General features: G+C 39.2%; 1 protein-coding gene and 1 pseudogene across 3 annotated transcripts; one reads left to right on the top strand and one right to left on the bottom strand.

Moving 5' to 3' along the window:
* Positions 1–1,643: 1,643 nt before the first annotated feature.
* LOC103966907 (nucleolar and coiled-body phosphoprotein 1) lies at positions 1,644–12,690 on the bottom strand. 3 transcript variants are annotated; one of them, XM_048567839.1, is made up of 8 exons: positions 12,264–12,690; positions 11,800–11,864; positions 10,659–10,693; positions 9,224–9,972; positions 5,771–5,860; positions 5,623–5,684; positions 2,445–2,582; positions 1,644–1,751 (listed from the first exon to the last, which is right to left on the bottom strand). In XM_048567839.1, the coding sequence occupies exons 1-7, from the start codon at positions 12,507–12,509 to the stop codon at positions 2,477–2,479; spliced, it is 1,353 nt and encodes a 450-aa protein (XP_048423796.1). In that variant the 5' UTR covers positions 12,510–12,690; the 3' UTR covers positions 1,644–1,751; positions 2,445–2,476. The 3 variants fall into 3 exon arrangements, with proteins under 3 accessions (XP_048423796.1, XP_048423797.1, XP_048423795.1); XM_048567840.1 differs by lacking the exon at positions 1,644–1,751 and having other exon boundaries at positions 2,221–2,582; positions 10,659–10,690; XM_048567838.1 differs by lacking the exon at positions 1,644–1,751 and having other exon boundaries at positions 2,221–2,582.
* A 1,948-nt stretch (positions 12,691–14,638) lies between these two features.
* LOC103966920 lies at positions 14,639–20,113 on the top strand (annotated as a pseudogene).
* The last annotated feature ends 473 nt before the right edge of the window (positions 20,114–20,586 follow it).

Raw genomic sequence — 20,586 nt, forward strand, 5'->3', positions numbered from 1 at the left:
CTGGAAATAGCTTAACCCTAACTTGTGCATTACAAAAAGCGGAAAGGCCTAAAATTTTGATTAATACAATAAAATAAATTCATTCATAGAAGTCGCATGTTATTTTTTCAACAGTATACTACATTACAATTATTTCCTAACAGACAATATGTTCGAAGGATTTATACCATTTATGGTTGGCATATCTTTCACAGCCGATCCTCTAACCCCTAACCCTTTCTCTCTTCTAGTATGATGATGGGTGTCTTCTCGGAACATTTTAATCTACTGAACCCCCATTCTATTCTTTATCCAAGTTGATTTCCAAGGCAATACAAGGGGTTTCCGTTCGAATGAATTCGTCTTGAGACTTCTTGAACTCGTCAAAGTTGGCTTTCCGATTGGAAACCCTCGATTCCATGGTTTTGCAAAACGTTTGCAGCGGTATACAACGGAGAAGGATTGAGAGGAACGAACTACTGGCTATGATACCAATGTTATGTACTCAAGCCCAAGAAAAGAGCTCAACCCAAAAGACTATTCCAATAGATGGGGTGGATTCCAATAGGTGGGAGGACCCCAAGGACTTAAGTACCACTACACCATTTCTGATGTAGCTGATGTGGGATCATAACATCACACCACCCTTCGGAAGACTTGACGCCCACAACAGCCCCTACTTTAGTGGCTTTCACTCTTAATGGCGGTGCACCCTTTGGTCGTCCGATTAAGGTAGCCCTTTCCAGGTTGCCCCCTCCGCAGCGTCGGGAACTTAGGCTCTGATACCAATGTTTGAACCTTACTCTACATCTTCCACAATTGCACAAAGATAGGATAACAAAACAACTATACAAACAATCAATATTTCATTAACTGTCTTTCCTCTCTTACAATGTACTATTTATACTAATACTCAACTCTAACTGTAACCACAAGATGATGACATTTGGCATCCTAACACTATCGGGCTCAATACATCATCAGAAATATCAAACCCAACTATGTGCAATGTGTGGAGACGTCGAAAATCTATCAAACTCTAACTCGTTTCTATTCTCCAATTTCGGACTACTCAATGCTACGTTTTTCACTTTTGGCAGTACTCCTAGACCTAGCTTTGGTTAAGATTGTGGTAAAGCTCTGTGAAATTTCATCTTGTCATTTATCACATGTTACCATTGAGTCCAATTTGGGCCTAGCAATGATTTGGTATAATCACAATTTGGTCATTGGGCTGGCAAAGAAGTAACTCTTAATTGGGCTCATTACGAGGGTTTTTTTTTTTTGTTTTTTTGGTGAAACCCAATGAGAGGTTAATGGGGGTATATAGAAGTGATTAAAATTTAAGAACATTTATCTTTACGCTCGAAGCTTGTGTGGTTGCACACTCTGTCAATAACATGTATAAAAATGCGAAACAAACCTGTAAACATAACTTCATATAGCAATTACTATCTCTGTGAGGACATAACTTCCTCGATAAGTTCATCTTATGGGAAAAATTAAGCACCAGTCAATTTGCGGCTAGAGACACAAATTTTTGAAAACCAAGAGTCTTTGGAGTTAACAATTCCAAGCCCAAATAAGTAAGAGAGAGAGAGAGAGAGAGAGAGAGAGAGAGAGAGAGAGAGAGAGAGAGAGAGAGAGAGAGAGAGAGAAGAACAAATAAATTAAACTCATGACATAAATATTTTATCGTACATCCTTCAGACCACAATTTAAGAGAAAATTACTATCAACGGACTGGAGCTAGCCTTCCATTGGCTCATCCCATCGAGAACAAGAAGAGAATTACAAAGGAGGAAAAAATTTTAATTATCATATGAACTTATACATTTTTTTTTCAATTTGTCATATGACTCATCGTTAAACTTTTCATTCAAAATACTTGCACATAACTCGTTTTTAGGGTTCCTTCGAACAATTGGCCTCATTTTAACTTCATTTCATTGTTTACCATGAGCAATGATTTTGTAAAAACAATGTATATTTTGAGGACTATATACTGTCGCAACGAAACTCAATCAAAATTATATCATGTCATTATACTAAGTTTCATTTTGTTTTAGAATAAAAATAAGTATTCTATTGCATAATCATTTCATTTTTAGTCTGTAGAAACTCTAGATTTTTGTTTCGTTGAATGCAACCTTCTAGAAGGCTTCTAGAAGGGAGTGAAGAGTTGAAAGTCATAAATAAGCCTAAACACAAGTCATGTGCAACGTACACGATTTGTTTGGATAGAAAACTTAACAGAGTTGAGAGCATATGACACATTGATAGTTTCAGAAAGTTGACATGACAAGTCACTTAAAATTTTAGTTCACATGATAAAAGTATATAAATTCAAATGACATTTCAAAAATTTTGCCTTGTAAAACTCTAAATGGGCCCTTGGTTGAATTTTTTTTGGAAATATAAATAGGTAGGGTCCAGGAAGAAGATGTTTCTGCAAGTGAATACCGTTCTTGACTTGTGCCTTAAGGAAACTTTCCAGTTAATCTTCTTCAGAATAATTGAACTTGACCGAGTGTGATTGCTGATCAATCTGCCCTCCTCTGTATGACCCTCGCTTCTTTTTGGTCTTTTCGTGCCGAAAATCCCTGCAAATTCAATGGAAAGCATAATTAAGAAACAAGTGTCTAGAGAGCCACTTAGTACTACGGTCTAGTGGTATTCCTCTTCACTTGTAAGTGAGAGGTCTTAGATTCGATTCTCGCCAAAGGCAAAATTGAACCACATTATTATGACAAGCCCATTGTTAAGAATTGGCCCACTTGCCCACCCCCTTAATGTAGATACTATCTTTTGTTGAAGAAAAAAAAAGAACACAAGACATTCTAGCGAGTGCGTGTGGGAATGAAGGGCATAAAGCTCTAAGTCTAATATAGTTCTCAACAGGAGCATCACAATCAGCTCAATAGCAATATGAAAGACACTAGTTATCTTTTTATTTTTGAAAATTTATGTTTAAAGAGTGCCAAATCATTCAGCTCTTTATGTACACCAGAAATATAACCTTTTCTCCACACTCCAGCAGGACAGAAAAAAAAAATTAGTTCAAGAGTCCTGCATTCCTGGGCGACAGTTTTTGCGAAACTTTGACCAGAAATTAGCTTGCACTATAGTGTTGGATTACAAACAAGAGGAGTGGGGTTATTAGCCATAGAATCCATATGTTGCGGACAGGCGCTCAAAAACAGTACATTAGTTGAAACTCGAAATACATCGGAGTTTCCCCAATAAAACCAATCCCTATAGCAGAGTCCACTGGAGAAAAAGAGAAGGATGGTTAGAGGTGAAGAAATAAGAGAGAGCAAAGGGAGGTGGATGCTTATCCCTGTTTTTTCTGGAAATAGCTTAACCCTAACTTGTACATTAGAAAAAGCGGAAAGGCCTAAAATTTTGATTAATACAATAAAATAAATTCATTCACAGAAGTCACATGTTATTTTTTCAACAGTATACTACATTACAATTATTTCCTAACAGACAACATGTTCGAAGGATTTATACCATTTATGTTAGTCATATCTTTCACAGCCGATCCTCTAACCCCTAATCCTTTCCCTCTTCTAGTATGATGATGGGTGTCTTCTCGGAACATTTTAATCTACTGAACCCCCATTCCATTCTTTATCCAAGTTGATTTCCAAGGCAATATGAGGGGTTTCCGTTCAAATGAATTAAGACACTAGAGACATCTAAATGTAGCTTTGATTACAAGTCAGCTAGATGAATTTTTGGTTTCACTATGAGCCCCACCAGTTGTTTACCCAATTAACACCCAAATTAACTGTCCGTCAATCTATAACCTTTGCACGGCCTGACTCCAACTTAAATCAAATTACTCCTATTACATTTAAAGCCCTTCACTAAACATGACCAAACCATCTTAAACAATTATTCCTCCAATTCATTTTATCGAGGACTGGTGTCATCCCCACCCGACTGCGTATATATAGATTGTTTATCTTGACACTCATTCACATGAAATCCTTATATCAACTACATTGACTTAGGCACAACTCTATTCAATGGGCATGTTGGTTTGAACTTGCCAGTGATGTGCACTTGTTTTTCAAAATTACAAATATTTTTGTGCCAACGAAAATAGTAGGCCGTGTAGCAATACATTAAGCTTCAAAGGTGCTTTAAAATCATAATTACTATATTTTGGGTGAATTACATTTTACCCCCTCAGGTTTGAGATCGATTTCAATTCCTTACAACATCTTTAAAACATTTCAATTTCATACATTTACTTATCATTTTATTTCAATTTCATACATCTGTTAAAAATCTGTTAACCGTTAAGTGATGATGTGACGAATAAGGGGTCCTCATTTGTGCTGACATGACTACCACATTTGTGCCATGTGACTGAACACTTAATAAAATATTTAAAATATTAAAATAATTAATTAAAGAAAAGTTTAAAATATATATAAAAAAAAAAAAAAAACCAAAACTAGATCGTCTTCCCCACCCCCTTCTCCACACCCGAGCCCACCCCCAAATCACACTCCCTCTCTCTCTAATCCTTAAACCCAAAAACCCCTTCGTCTTCCCCAAATCAGAGACATCCCCTTCTCACCCGAGCCCACCCCCAGATCCCCCCCCTCACGACCTTCTCTCGCACGCCCACTACTCGACGTCATCGGCCACAGCAGCCACTGAGCCTCCCACACCTCCCACACCTGCTACGACGTCAGTGAGTGGAAAAATCACAGATGATTTCACCGGAAAAGGCGCCGTCGGCAAGGTCTGTCAGGTGATCGGAGCTGTCGTCGATGTTAGGTTAGACGAGGGGTTGCTACTGATCCTCATGGCTCTCGAGGTTCTGTATAACTTGAAGGTGGGATTAGAGATTAGAGAGAGAGAGGTCCTGGACAAGGGTTTCCGGGTTTAGGGATTAGAGAGAGGGAGGGAGTGTGTGATTTGGGGGTGGGCTCGGGTGGGGATAAAGGGGTGGGGAAGACGATTTGGTTTTGGTGTTTTTTTTTTTTTTAAATTTTCTTTAATTGATTAATTAATTTAATAACAACAAAGCCTTTTTCCACAAAGTCTTTTCCCATTAATTTAATATTTTAAATATTTTATTAAGTGTTTAGTCACGTGGCACAAATGTGGCAGCCACGTCAGCACATATAGGAACCCCTTATTCGCCACATCATCACTTAACGGTTAACTTAACAGATTTTTTAATGGATGTATGAAATTGAAATAAAATGATAAGTAAATGTATGAAATTGAAATGTTTTAAAGATGTAAGGAATTAAAATCCACCCCAAACCTGAGGGGGTAAAATGTAATTTATCCCTATATTTTATATATGATATCTAATATAAACATAAAGGTTTCACCAGTTAACTATGGTGCAAACTGCAAACTTATTTCGGCTTTTAATTCAGCCAAAGACCTATAAGATTTAACAATACAAGAGGAAACAACAATTTGGACACAAAAAACTGACCCTCTCTAACAAAGGTGTGACCTACCATTGTACGTGGGAGCCACCTGTATCAGAGTGTCGGTTTTGTTTATCTAACTAGCAGTACTCCAAAAAGGAAAAGCAAGATGATAATTCAAAAGAGCATGAAACAGTTTAGAATACAACAATGTGGCAATCAGAATACACACCTTCCTCGGACTTGCCCAAGAATCTCTTGTGCTTTTGCACCGTAGCCAATCTCCGCACCATCCTGCACAGAATTGAGAGGGAGAAAATAGTGGACAAAAATAAGTACGGAGTACAAGAAAATAATACAGAAGCTAATCAGTCTCACACCTTTGCCCAGTAAGAATTATCTCGAAGCTTCTCATCAACAAATTCCACCTCATCAGCTTTTACCCTTTGAAATGCATTAACCGTCTTTGGCTGCAGTAACAACATTTATCAACATTGGTTAAACTTTAACCCTGAAGTTACATAAGTATAAAGCGCAAGAGAGAAATAGAGAAATAAAGAAAAGGAAACAAACATCAATCCAACAACAGCATAAAGCACCACACAAAACTCATGCATAATGTACAACAACAACAAAGTCTTTTCTTACTAAGTAGGGTCGGCTGTATGAATCTAGAACGTCATTGCGCTCGGTTTTGTGCCATGTTTTTTGTTAGATCCAGGTACTCAAAATCTTTTCTTAGAGTCTTTTCCCAAGTCTCTTAGGTCTTCTTCTATCCCTTTGGCTCTAAACCTCTGTCTCGTAATCGCATCTTAGAATCAGAGCGTTTGTGGGTCTTTGTTTCACATGTCCAAACCACCGTAACTGATTTTCTCTCATCTTTCCTTCAATTTCAGCTACTGCTACTTTACCTCGGATATTCTCATTCCTAATCTTATCAATTCTCATGTGCCCACACATCTAATGAAGTATTCTCATCTCCGCTACACTCATTTTATGTACGTGTTGATGTTTCACCATCCAACATTCTTTGCCATAAAGCATTGATGACCTTATTGCGATCTTATAACATTTTCCCTTGAGCTTTAATGGCATGCGACGATTGCACAACACACTCGATGCACTCTTTCATTTCATCCATCCAGCTTGTATGCTATGGTTGAAGTCTCCATCCAACTCTCTGTTCTTGTGCAAGATAGATTCTAGGTAGCGAAAACGGTCGCTCTTTGGTACTTCCTGATCTCCAATCCTCCCCTACCTCATTTGAGCCTCCATTCAAACTGAACTTGCACTCCATATACTCTGTCTTTGACTGACTTAGGCGAAGACCTTTAGATTTCAACACTTCTCTCCAAGGTTAAGCTTCCTATTTACTCCTTCCTGAGTTTCATCTATCAACACTATATAGTCTGCGAAATGCATACACCAAGGAATATCACCTTAAATATGTTCAATTAACTCATCCATTACCAATGCAAAAGGGTAAGGACTTAAAGATGAGTCTTAATGTAACACTATAGTTATGGGGAAGCTTTTGGTTTGTCCTTCGTGAGTTCTTACGGCAGTCCGTGCTCCATCATATATATCCTTTATAGATTGGATATATGCTACTCATACTCCTTTCTTCTCTAAAATCCTCCAAAGAATGTATCGTGGGACCCTACAACATGCTTTTTCCAAATCTATATAGACCTTGTGCAAATCTTTTTTCATATCTCTATATCTTTCCATAGATCTTCGTAAGAGATAGACTGCCTCCATGATTGAGCGTCCTGGCATGAACCCGAATTGGTTGTCCGAGAACTGTGTCTCTTGCCTCAGTATATACTCAATTACTCTCTCACAGAGCTTCATTGTATGACTCATTAATTTAATACCCATATAGTTTATGCAATTTGTACGTCGCCCCTATTCTTGTAGATAGGCACCAAAGTGTTCTTTTGCCACTCATTTGGTATCTTCTTCGCTTTCAAAATATTATTAAAAAGGTTTGTGAACCATGTTATACCCATCTCTCGCAAAACTTTTCATACTTCGATCGGTATATAATTTGGGCCCACTGCTTTTCTATGCTTCATCTTTTTCAAAGCTACAACCACTTCTTCCTTCCTGATTCGGCGGTAGATGTAGTTTCTACCCTCTTCTGAGTTACTCTACTCCCCCAAAGAAGTACTCCTTTGAAAGGATTATGAAAATGACCTCTCTATCTGTCTTTGACCGCATTCTTTGTAGCAAGAACCTTTCCATTCTCATCCTTGATGCACCTCACTTGGTTCAAGTCTCTTGTCTTCTTTTCCCTTGCTCTAGCTAGTTTATAGATATCCAACTCTCCTTTGGTATCTAGTCGCTTGTACATGTCGTCAAAAGCCACTAGCTTCGCTTCTCTCACAGTTTTCTTCGTCTCCTTCTTCGCTATTTTATAGCTTTCACTGTTTTTGTTGGTTTTATCCTTGTATAAGACTTTACAACATTCCTTCTTAGCCTTAACTTTTGTTTGTACCTCCTCCTTCCACCACCAAGATTCCTTTTGCCACTTTTCGGATACAACTAGCCATGGAATCCCACATTTGGCTAGCTTGCCCCTCTTTATCCCAAATGCATTGGGTGATTACTTTTCTTTGAAAATGACTTGTTTTTCTCCTTTTAGATTCCACCATTTAGTCTTTGGGCACTTCAAGGTCTTGTTCTTTTTTCTCCCTCTTTTGATATGTACATCCATCACCAACAAGCGATGTTGATTAGCCAAGCTCTCTTCCGGTATAACTTTGCAATCCTTACAAGTTATACGATCCCCCTTCCTCATTAGAAGAAAATCTATTTGTATTTTTGAAGACCCGCTCTTGTAGGTGATCACATGTTCTTCTCTCTTCTTAAAGAAGGTATTGGCTAAGAAGAGATTATATGCCATTGCAAAATCCAAGATGGCTTCCCCATCCTTGTTTCTCTCCCTAAAACCATGACCACCATCAATGCTCCATAGTTGCCTGTCTCCTTGCCCACATGTCCATTTAAATCTCCTCTTATAAATACCTTCTCCGTCTGACTGATTCTTTGCACCAAGTCTCCAAGGTCTTCCCAAAATTTCTCCTTCAAACTCGTATCCAACCCTACTTGAAGTGCATACGCACTAATCACATTGATGAGTTCTTGTCCTATTACAATCTTGATTGCCATAATTCTATCTCCTACCCTCTTGATGTCTACAACATCTTGTGTCAAGGTCTTGTCCACAATGATGCCAACACCATTTCTCATTCTATTTGTGCCTGAATACCAAAGTTTAAAACCTAAGTTTTCAAGATCCTTTGCCTTGAGACCAACCCACTTAGTTTCTTGGAGGCATATAATACTTATCCTTCTCCTCACAATAACTTCCACTACTACCATAGATTTTCCCGTTAGGGTTCCTATATTCCACGTTCCTAAACGCATCCCACTCTCTTGAACTCTACCCTTCTGTCCTAGCTTCTTCACCCTCTCCCATCTAATAAGGTCAAGGTACTTCTTGAACTCTACCCTTTTATTGGTTCCAAAACTCATCCATAATATAGAACACAATAATAGTTGAGAAAAAGTTTCCCAAGAACAAACTCATTCGAAATGACATAATGAAGTGTCAAAACAATACGACTTCAAACCGCCTCCAAAACAAAAGAGCTTGAATCGAAAGTAACAAGAGTTCAATATGAGACAAGCTTTTCATTTATTCACATATAAAATGGAAGGAAAATGCGTTTAACAAGACATGTAGAACCTAGAGAACCTCTAAAGAGGCTGCATGAATAACTCACATCTCAAATGGTTCCTATCACACATAAAGATCAAGGAAATACCTCAGCTGAACCGTTGAGTTGCTTGTTGCTTTTCTTTTTCGAAGACTTCTCGGCCCTTTTCTCTAGTTCACCAAAATTTTCAGCTTTTCCTTGTGATGCATCATTATTTTCTGGTTGCTCACTTACCTTGGATGCTTTTGAACCCTCTACCATTCTGCGCTTGGATTCTTCATCTTCTTTGTTGTCAGTAGGCTGTGAATCATTTCCTTCAGAAACTAATCTTTTTCTTTTTTTGGAACATTTATTCTCCTTATCGGTAGCATCCGCTTTTGATATCTTGAAATCATCTTTTCCAGAACTAGTTCCATTCATATCTCCAACACTAAGTGCCTTCCCATTCTCACCACCTAAACTTTCAGAAACCAAACCATCTTTTTTTTTCTTCTTACTTTTAGATTTGACACTCTTCTCATACATTGGATTGTCATCAGCAATTGATTTACAAATTTCATTTGCATCATTTTTTCCTTCCAAGCCATGCTGCTCTACACCAGCACTGACAGAATCCATACTTGACTTGGTCTTCTTTTTCTTCTTATCCTTTGGTTTCTTCTCTACCTCAGAATCACCAACACCATTTTCCTTTAAAGGCACAGCATCTTTGATTTTTTTTCCAGTTGCACCAGGAAATTGCTCTGATTGATGTTCTGCTGCTGCATCGGCAAGAGAACCAGAAGTTATCTTGGACTTCTTTGCCTCCTGGGATAACTTATCAGCCTTTACCAGCAAGTGGAAGGTATCCTTAAATACTGTGCAGAATTAAAAAAACTAACATAAGAGCAATATAAAAATAAGGCTAAATTGTAGCAAAGGTCCTTGATCTATACCACGAGTTTAGTTTTGCCCCTAAACTCTACTAATAGTTTCTCCCGTCCTCGAATTATGTCATTTGTTGCACTAGTAGTCCTTTTCGTTAGCTCCAACAACTTTTCCATTAAGTTGAGGGATAAATAGGAATTTCATCAAAATATAAAAATATGAATTTTTTAAAGAGGGAGACTTGGCTCCTCAAAGATTGACTAAACCTCATGACCTATTTGCAAAACTTAGGGCTTATGATCGGAACTCCTTAAGGATTGACTAAACAATCTTAGTTTTAATTGATTTTTTGTAGAGATGATCTTTACATTGTCATTTATAATATGAACGGTTCCGATCAGAAGTACGAGAAGGCCACTATACTCTTAAATTTGATAGAAAGGAAGACAAATTTGACGGAAGGACCACTCATGCGACGCAATGTTAAGTTAGAGGACGGGAAAAACTAATATGGGAGTTCAGGGACGAAAACTAAACATGGGGTAAAGTTCAGGGACATTTACCTCATGACCAAAAAATAATGAACATATCTACATCATGGGACTCATACTTATACGCTAGGGAGAGAGCCTTCATGCATGATGGAAAGCAAGCAAATTTATAAATTCCTACATACCTTTATCCTCGCTGTGGACATTTGTGCCTCTACTACTACATAACAAGGAAATGCAGGTCAAATTAGAATAGAGACTGTAATTTAATGTTTAATTAAATAGCAGTACGATCACCAAATGTATTTGAGGCATTATGGCAGTCTGCCAGACAGCATCGGGATTTTTCCCATTGGAAGTCATGCCAGTGATTGCCATCAGCATGATTCTAGAATGGCACACGAAAATCTAAGATAACCTCTAAAACCACAAGTATGTGACAACTATTGTTTAAAATATGATCCTGTAATCTAAAACTACTTAAGCATTAAAACAAAATCTATCGCCATCTAATCCCAAATATCTTTGCCATGAAAGATTAGCATAACACCGTCCTTCTTGCTACTCCCACATCATTGAACTTACAAAAAATCAGAACACAAAAGTTTCGTAATTTAAGTTGCCACACAAATACTATCATCTGTATTAAACTCATACCGTTTGAATACTTTAAGTAGACATGTGTAATGATTTAAAGAATCATTTCAAAAGTATTAAAGAAGATACCACAATTGATGACTGTCTAGTGTCTTCATAATGTTGAAAAACATGCCCACTAGACCTTGTTCTTTAATGTAACCAACAGCAATAGACTAAACTACCAAATATACAAAAAACTTAGAAACACACAAGAACTATACTGGTTCGGCAGAACTTTTGCCTACATCCAGTTGTGATTTCTCTAGGTTTAGAAATCACCACTCCTTTGATTAATAATAGAGATTACAGAACTTTTGCAAACCCTAGAACTAATCTCAAAACTCTCAGCTGTCTCTGGCTGTTTTCTCTCTGAAAAAATTAAGCCTTGCCGCACCCTATTTATAGGCATTGGGTCAGCTTACATGTCCCAAAGCTGATTGAATTCCTATTTCTAAGTGGACTAGGAAATTACACTTATTTAAATCCAAATAGACTTCTAGAAATCCAAACCTAAATTGAATAATGAAAACTGAAATTCTTTCCTAATCCCTCTAGGACAAGAATCGGTATACCTTTAATTTTCCTAAAACAATCCTAAACCAATTAGGACATATTTGACGAGCCAAAATCCTAACATATAAAAATTCACTAAGAGAAAAAAGAAAGTTGAAGAATTTGTCAAGTTACCACATCTCAGAATACTTGCAGTACATTTCTCCAAAATCCAAAAGAGAGTCCTTCACTTCACTTTTCTGCAAAAAGGTCAATAACCAAGTTTGAATTCAATTCAACATCAACCACAGAATACAGTACAAATTTATTTACAGTGTATAAAATCTAATACTTCATTAAGGAACTGTCCAACTCCATCTTCTGGGACAATGTTACAAATACATTACTATTCAATCATATTAGATATGAACCAGGCCAAGGAAAACATCATAACGGCTACGAAAATCGATACTGGATTAATTAATTAAGATCCAAAACAAACAGTAAAAATTTCTATAGAGAATGCTTTGATCATTTAGGGAGTTTTCAAAATCGGTCCTTCGAAACAACTTTCTGAGAATGCAACAATAAAAATTCATATATGCTCTGCATTTTCCTCTGTTTCTAGGCAACCAAACAGAAAATAGACAAGTGCCCACCTCGATTCCAGCTTCTGAAAGGAACTTTTTCAAGGTTCTGGAGAACCCATTGCTCTCCAGGAACCAAGCCACGGCGCGGAGGAGTTGACCCTTCTGATCGGGACTCAGAGTTTGGGCTCCATCGGCAGAGCTACCAGGCTTGCTGTGCTTCATGTCTCGGTTTAAGAGCAGAACTTGGCGAGGCTTGAATGCGAGAAGGGAAGGGTTGATAGCGTCCTCCTGCGTGCTTGTTAGGGATTTGGGCATGCGAGGATTCTGATTTCTCTGAGCTTTATTTGGAGGAGGACGAGGAGGGAGAAGGCTCCAACGCCGCCGAGGGTTTTAGGAGGAATTAGGGTTTATTTGTGGCTGTCAAGTTTAATATTGGGTAATTTGCAAAATTCAATTTTTGTATGTTACACCATTGATCTTTGAAACCGCACAAATTTATACTTTAAATACGTAGCTCACTTCTTTTTGGATGCGAAGAAGTGTCAAAACAAACGATAATATTAAGGAGATTAAATTTTTTAAACTAAATTTACAATGGGATCAGAAGTATACTGACATGTTTACACTCTAAAATTCGTGTTTGGTATCACAAGTTGTCAGCCGATTCAACGTCCGAGACAGGGAAGGACGAAAATGCGGGTTTAACGATCTAGAGGTTGCCAGGCAGTGGGCAGATTTAGTGGGAGGAGAAGAGGCGTTGAGAGAGAGTTGTCGATGATGTATATGAAGATGGACTGCAAGTTTGTTGTGCTAAAAACAGCATGAAAACCAATTGAAAACCAATTTAAGCAACCCACAGAAAATATACGCCAAATGAAATGCAAAAACAAAACAAAAAAAAAATACCACAATTTTAACGAATCTTCGCCAGAGTCGGTGTAACTCAAACCTATAACAACTCATCTTTGATGGAATGATAGCTAACAAATGGAGTAGCAGCTCTTTCTTCTTGTTTGGGGCTCTCGGCAGCTCTCTCTGCTTCTCTAACAATAAAAGGCCAGTCACCTTTTTCACACCAAAGAATGGTGCTAGTTTGATAAAAAAAAAAAGAATGGTGCTAGCACCGAAGCTCACCCTTATTCTCTCTGCCTTTGGAAATACCAAAGAAGGCTACTTCCTAGTTCCTAGCCTTTACTTTTCTTCCCCAAAACAAGGAACCAACATCATGCTGCTTCGGCACCAACAACATCATGCCTTTCAATTTTTCTTTGTCTTTTACTGTTAGCAGAAAAGAGCCTACAATTTGGCCACAAAGTTACTGGGTCAAGGAATCCTCCCATGCACTCACCTTGCCTCTATTAGTGGATGACATATAATTTGGTTTAAAAAATTATTTTTCTAACATTACCTCAAACCAAAATACACAACAAGCAATCATTCTTCTTGAAAAAGAGGTGATTCAACGGCACCTTTCAGTATAGCTACCTTGTTACGACTTCACTCTGGCATTGACTGTCAACTTGTGCATCAAATGTGGACTCAATCTATATCAGTACTTATTCTAAAAAAAATTATGTGTCAGCCATTCAAAATCATTTTGCCTTTAGTATTACAGTCTAGTGATATTTCTCTTCACTTTAAAGTGACAGGTTTTAGGTTCTATTTTCGCCAAAAGCGAATTTGAACTATATTATTGTTAGCCTATTGTGAAACTAAGCTCATCCCTTTTTCGTTAGTATAGATAATATTGTTTGTTAAAAAAAAAAAAAAAAAACCCCAAACTTTTATGATATATACACAGGTTACCCTTTCATATTTGAAAAATGAATTTTGCATAACTACGAACAATAACATTATACAGGAGGAATATCCTCCAGTGCACAATCACATCACAAATTGTGCATCTTATTTACACAATTTAATAATGGAAACTTTAACAAAAAAACTCACAGTATTATTCATTTTAACGAAAAATCATATTTTTACACTAAAAAGTCAATCCTAGTACTATTCACTTTACCTTTTATTTTATCTTTATCGTTAAAATTCAAAATTTTAAAACATTTTTTTTATTAATTTTCCTTTTAATAATAGCCGTTATTAAAATGGACGATTGAGACGAAGATTTGTATTTCAAGTTAACGGTAAAAATATCCAAAAACTGAAATCCACTTACAATTAGGTCCTTTCCTCTGTACATTATCTCAGTCTCTAAGAAAAGGCAATAACTGACTCACAGAAAATTTTCTATTTGTTAACCTCTAACAGCTTTGACAAAAAAAAAAAAAAAAAAATCACTAACAGCGACACGCTCACAACTAAGCCTTTTTGTAGCGTTGAGTAGTAAAGAAACACTCGAAGAAAACTGTTTATTGTAACATTTTAACCGAGTCCTATTTAAACGCCAACAGTACTGAATTAAAATTTAAAAGGATTGTTAGTTAATGGGTGAAAAGATGGTGTTATTCTACACTAATTCTACCTTTTGCGCACTCTTGTTAATTTTTTGTCATTGTCTTCTTCAATTAAATTAATTCAACCGTCGAAAATTGATAAGAGTGTATGAAAAGTAAAAATACAGATGTGAATATATAACACTACGAGTGAAATAGTCCATACAAAAAACCCAAGTCTCGTATTTATGAAATAAGCAGTTGCAGTAGAGTAATAAACTGCAAGTAATGTTTTAATTCTCTGGTTTTCATTCGTTTTTCCAGGTCGTTGCAGAGAATTCAATGGTGTGTTCTTGGAAGTAAACAAGGCGAGATCGAACATGTTCCACAAGGTTGAACCCTATGACCTGCGAGTATGTCATTTTTTTCGTTTCGAGCTTCATAGCCTCATGATATTTATTTCTGGGTTATTTTGTTAATTTTAATGAACTTCAGGTACCCTAATTTGAAGAGTGTCAAAAAGTTAATCTACAAGAGTGGTTATGGGAAACTTAACAAGCTAAGAACTGCACTGACTGACAATTCAATTGTACAGTAGGTACAGAGAGTATATGATTAGTAAAGTTCAAAACGTGATCAAATTTCTTTAAATTCATTGGCATTCTTTCACTGACATTGTTTGAAATCACAGGCTTTGGGCAAGTTTGGAATTATCTGTGTGGATGATCTTATCCATGGTATCTTGAATGTTAGGCCTCACTTCAAGGAGGTAAACAACATCCTTTGGCCATTTAAGCTTAAGGCGTGTTAGACAAATAAGGAATATGGTTGGAGTCCTTGTGTAATTGTATATAATATTATTATTGGAAGAATAAGCCGTCCTACAGCCGTCAAGCCGTCCTACCTTGTCCTACCTACACACTAGCCGTCCTACAGCCGTCAAGCCGTCCTACCTTGTCCTACCTACACACTAGGACGGCTACCTTGTCCTCTACAGCCGTCCTACCTACACACTAGGACGGCTACCTTGTCCTACCTACACACTTGTATCATGTATATATATCCTTGTAATCTTGTAGAGAAACAAAATGAGAAAAAAAGCATTCTCTTCCATTTCTCTTCCATTTCTCCACATTCACGTATCAATAACAAATATATTTTTTAGCCTACATACCTTTTTCTACATGGTTTACAGAGCAGGTTTATAACCCTAGCCCTAATTTTTTTTTTTCGGCAGCTTTCTCTGCCGTTTCCATGGCTGACTCTTCTTCTTCCGATGGTGTTTTTTCCCTTCATCATTCCGACCACCCGAATCTTGTCCTTGTATCCAAGAAGTTGAATGGTGATAACTACACATCCTGGGCCCGTGGCATGCAGTTTTCCTTGAGTGCCAAGAATAAACTTGGTTTCATCACTGGCGATATCCAAGAACCTTCTTCCTCTGACGACTCTGATGCTCACGCGGCTTGGCGTCGTTGCAATGACATGATTCTCTCTTGGCTTCTGCATTCCTTGGAACCTGACCTTCAAGAATCTGTGCTTTTTTCCACCTCTGTCCAAGCTGTATGGGATGATCTTCGCGAACGCTTCTCTCAGAGTAATGCTCCACGCATCTTCCAACTCAACCGGGAACTTGCTACAATTTCTCAAGGTTCTTCTTCTATCTCCGCCTATTTTACTCGCCTGAAAGCTCTCTGGGATGAGCTTGCTTCTTATAATGATGGTTGCACGTGCTCTTGCAACGCCAAGCATGACCGTCAACAACTCATGCAATTTTTAATGGGCCTCAACGAATCCTTTGCTGCTGTTCGTGACCAGATTCATTTAATGAATCCCCTTCCCACTGTTCGTCAGGCCTGTTCCTCGGTGTCTCAAGCTGAAAAACAACGCTCCCTGGGCGTCCTCCGCTCTGTCGATCAACCTGCTGCCATGGCTGTTCGTGGCCCGTCCCGTCCCTCCTCTGCTCGTCCTCCCCTCCACTGCACCTACTGCAATTTTGATTATCATACCCGAGACACCTGCCATAAACTTCATGGCTATCCCGTTGGCCATCCCCTCCATGGCCAACCGTGGCGACCACCGCGCCGTGCCACTACTTCCAGTTCTTCCCGCAGCCATGCACCTTCCAGTCCTCCCCGGCAGCCACGGTTTTCTGCTTCCCGGCCCCATAATTTCACCCAGGCCCATCACGTGCAAGGCACCCAGGCCCCCGCCTCCTCTTCTACTCCAGCAACCCACCAAGTGCACGGGGCCCAGCCCACTTTGCATGACTTGCAGCTTGCCATGCCTGACCTCTCTGCCGAGCAGCACTCCCGTGTTCTAGCTGCTCTACGTGACACCACCACCCCTCCTCAGGCCAATGCCGTGCTCACTACTGATTTTGCCCAAGGTTTGTTACCTGTCACCTCTCGTCATGGTCAATGGATTCTTGACAGTGGTGCTACGGATCATATTACTTCTTCCGCTTCATGTTTGGTTAATCGTTCTCCTTCACATTTGCCGCCTGTTTCTTTGCCTAGTGGTGCTTCCGCTCCCATTACTTTTACCGGCACTCTCCCTTTAAATTCATCAGTTACTTTGAAGGATGTTTTATGTGTCCCTAATTTCCGAGTGGACCTTTTATCGGTTGGTAAACTTACAGATGGATTATCGTGTTCCATAACCTTCTTTCCTTCTTGGTGTGTTTTGCAGGACTTGGTTTCGAAGGCGATGATTGGTGTGGGTAAGCGACGTGGCGATCTGTATTACCTTGTGGCCCTTACCTCTTCTCTCCCCACCCGTCAACCTCTCTGCAACATCATTACCATCCCCTCCTCCTTCTGGCATAGGCGTCTAGGTCACCCATCCTCCACTCGTTTGCAAGCTTTAGCATCTAGCTCTCTTAATTGTACTTTTGATTCTAGTCATATTTGTGATGTTTGTCCGTTGGCAAAACAAACTCGTCAACCTTTTCTTTTGAGTTCAATTTCATCAACTTTCCCTTTTGCTTTAATTCATTGTGATATTTGGGGCCCGAATCGTCAATCTTCTCTTTCTGGTGCTCATTATTTCTTAACCATTGTGGATGATTTTTCTCGCTTTACGTGGGTCTTCCTCATGAAACATAAATCCGACACTCAACAATTAATTAAGGATTTTTTTGCTTATGTCACTACCCAATTCTGCACTACCATCCAATGCATTCGTACTGACAATGGTGGTGAATTTTTATCTCTTCGTAGTTTTTTCTCTGATCATGGGGTGCTTTTACAAACTTCTTGTGTTTATACCCCCCCAACAAAATGGCGTTGTTGAAAGAAAACATCGTCATCTTCTTGAAACCGCTCGCGCCCTTCGTTTTCAATCCCATCTTCCTATCAAGTTTTGGGGGGAATGTGTTCTTACCGCTACTTATCTCATCAATCGTCTCCCTACCCGTCTTCTCCATTATAAATCCCCATTTGAGGTTCTCTTTTCGAAAACCCCATCTTATGACCACTTCCGCGTCTTTGGTTGTCTGGCATATGCCATCTCTGTCACTCCCACCACCAAATTTTCCCCTCGGGCTCATCGTTGCATTTTTCTCGGTTATCCTCATGGACAAAAAGCCTATACCCTTTACGATCTCGACAATCACCGCATTTTCACTAGTCGAGACGTCATCTTTCACGAAACTACTTTCCCTTATGCCGTTTCTCACCTTCCTATCCCATCATCTTCGCCTACCCTACCCATCCCACCCCCTCTGGACTTTACATATAACCCACCCCTTCCTGCCCCGACGCCTCACCCTCCTCCACATTCCTCCCCTTCCACGCCTCCCACAGATTCCCTTGCTGCCCCATTACCCGTTCCTCCCCTTCCCCGCACCTCTTCCCGTGCCCATAAACCTCCATCCTATTTAAAAGACTACGTTTGCTCGCAGGTGATTCTGCCATCCCACCCATCTTCGACTTCGCAACCCGGTTCTACACAAGGTACGCGATATCCACTTTGTAATTTTCTCTCTTATCACCGTTACTCTCCCAGGCATTTTTCTTACATTAACTCTGTCAGTCGGACTGTGGAGCCTTCCTCCTTTACCGAGGCTGCCACTGACCCCAATTGGCAACGTGCTATGACTGAGGAGCTTCAAGCTTTACATGCTAATGGTACTTGGACTTTAACTTCCTTGCCCCCTGGCAAAATTCCCATTGGTTGTAAGTGGGTGTACAAACTCAAGCACAATTCTGACGGCTCTATTGACCGCTACAAAGCTCGTTTGGTTGCTAAAGGCTTCACTCAGGCTGAAGGTATTGATTATCATGACACTTTTTCTCCTACTGCTAAGATGATTACGGTGCGTTGTCTTCTTGCTCTTGCTGCTAGTCAGTCTTGGTCTCTTCATCAGCTTGATGTTAATAATGCTTTCTTACATGGTGACTTACATGAAGAAATCTATATGTCTCCTCCTCCTGGTCTTCGGCGACAGGGGGAGAATCTTGTGTGTCGCCTTCACAAGTCACTTTATGGTCTTAAGCAGGCTTCTCGCCAATGGTTTGCCAAATTCACTAGTGCCATCATTTCTGCCGGTTTTCAACAATCCAAAGCTGACTATTCATTGTTCACTAAAAAGTCTGGTATTTCTTTCACAGCTTTGCTCATTTATGTGGATGATATTGTGATTACAGGCAATGATGCTAGTGCCATTAATTCTCTGAAGTCTTTTCTCCGTGATCATTTTCGGATAAAAGACCTTGGTGATTTAAAATATTTTTTGGGTATTGAGGTTTCTCGTTCCAAACAAGGGATTTTATTTTTTGATAATCAAGCAGCGTTACATATAGCTGCCAATCCTGTTTTTCATGAACGAACTCGTCACATTGAGATGGATTGTCACTTTATACGAGATAAGATTGTAGATGGAACAATAGAGACCAAGCATGTGGGTACGGCACAACAGTTGGCAGACTTGTTTACCAAACCATTTGGGAAAGAAAAGTTTTCGAGTATGTTACGCAAGTTGGGAGTTCTTGACATCCACTCTCCAACTTGAGGGAGAGTGTTAGACAAATAAGGAATATGGTTGGAGTCCTTGTGTAATTGTATATAATATTATTATTGGAAGAATAAGCCGTCCTACAGCCGTCAAGCCGTCCTACCCTGTCCTACCGACACACTAGCCGTCCTACAGCCGTCAAGCCGTCCTACAGCCGTCAAGCCGTCCTACCTTGTCCTACCTACACACTAGGACGACTACCTTGTCCTCTACAGCCGTCCTACCTACACACTAGGACGGCTACCTTGTCCTACCTACACACTTGTATCATGTATATATATCCTTGTAATCTTGTAGAGAAACAAAATGAGAAAAAAGCATTCTCTTCCATTTCTCTTCCATTTCTCCACATTCACGTATCAATAACAAATATATTTTTTAGCCTACATACCTTTTTCTACAAGGCGCCTCTCGGTGGTCTAAAGAAGAAGAGAAATCACTGTGTTGAAGACGGTGATGCTCGAAACCGTGAAGACTGTATTAACGAGCTCATCAGGATGATGAATTAGATTAAAGCAAGAACTTTTCTTCTTTTGGAAATTTTGAGATGTTTACGTATTTTATTTTTTGTCAATCAAATTTATCAGACTTTTAGTTATGGTTACAAAAATGGTTCTGAGCCGTTGGTTGCTTGGGTTGGTGCTGAATCAAATGGCCTCAGCGTGGTGCAAGGTTGATGCAGTGGAAGGCTGAAGCAGAACTGCAGGTAGTGGCAAAGACTCCAAAAATATTAGATGAATTGACGGGGCCTCTGATTCAAAATGAGACATGAGTTCTTTGTAGGGAAATGTTATTTCATTGAATTGAACATGACGAGAAATGTAAACCTTACCGCAAGCAACATCTAAGCAGTGATATCCTTTGTAATTTATTGTTGGAACTAATTCGCGCACCGCCATGAAAGGTGGAGATGCACGAATCTGTTTATCTACGAAACATAACACAACCGTGGGTTAGTCAAAGACCCAGGGGGAGGGGGTGT

Source organism: the organism of the source record quoted next, unplaced genomic scaffold (genome assembly GCF_019419815.1).
Source record: "Pyrus x bretschneideri cultivar Hongxiangsu unplaced genomic scaffold, Pyrus_bretschneideri_v1 Contig46, whole genome shotgun sequence".
Lineage (NCBI taxonomy): Eukaryota > Viridiplantae > Streptophyta > Magnoliopsida > Rosales > Rosaceae > Pyrus > Pyrus x bretschneideri.

What these genes read in the sequence shown, in the direction of transcription:
- LOC103966907 (XM_048567839.1), bottom strand. Translation starts at nt 12,509, where the DNA reads ATGCCCAAATCCCTAACAAGCACGCAGGAGGACGCTATCAACCCTTCC. An exon ending in TGCAAGTATTCTGAGATGTG is followed by an intron (nt 10,694 to 11,799) that starts GTAACTTGACAA and finishes CTTGTTATGTAG; the next exon opens with TAGTAGAGGCACAAATGTCC. An exon ending in ATAATTCTTACTGGGCAAAG is followed by an intron (nt 5,685 to 5,770) that starts GTGTGAGACTGA and finishes AATTCTGTGCAG; the next exon opens with GATGGTGCGGAGATTGGCTA.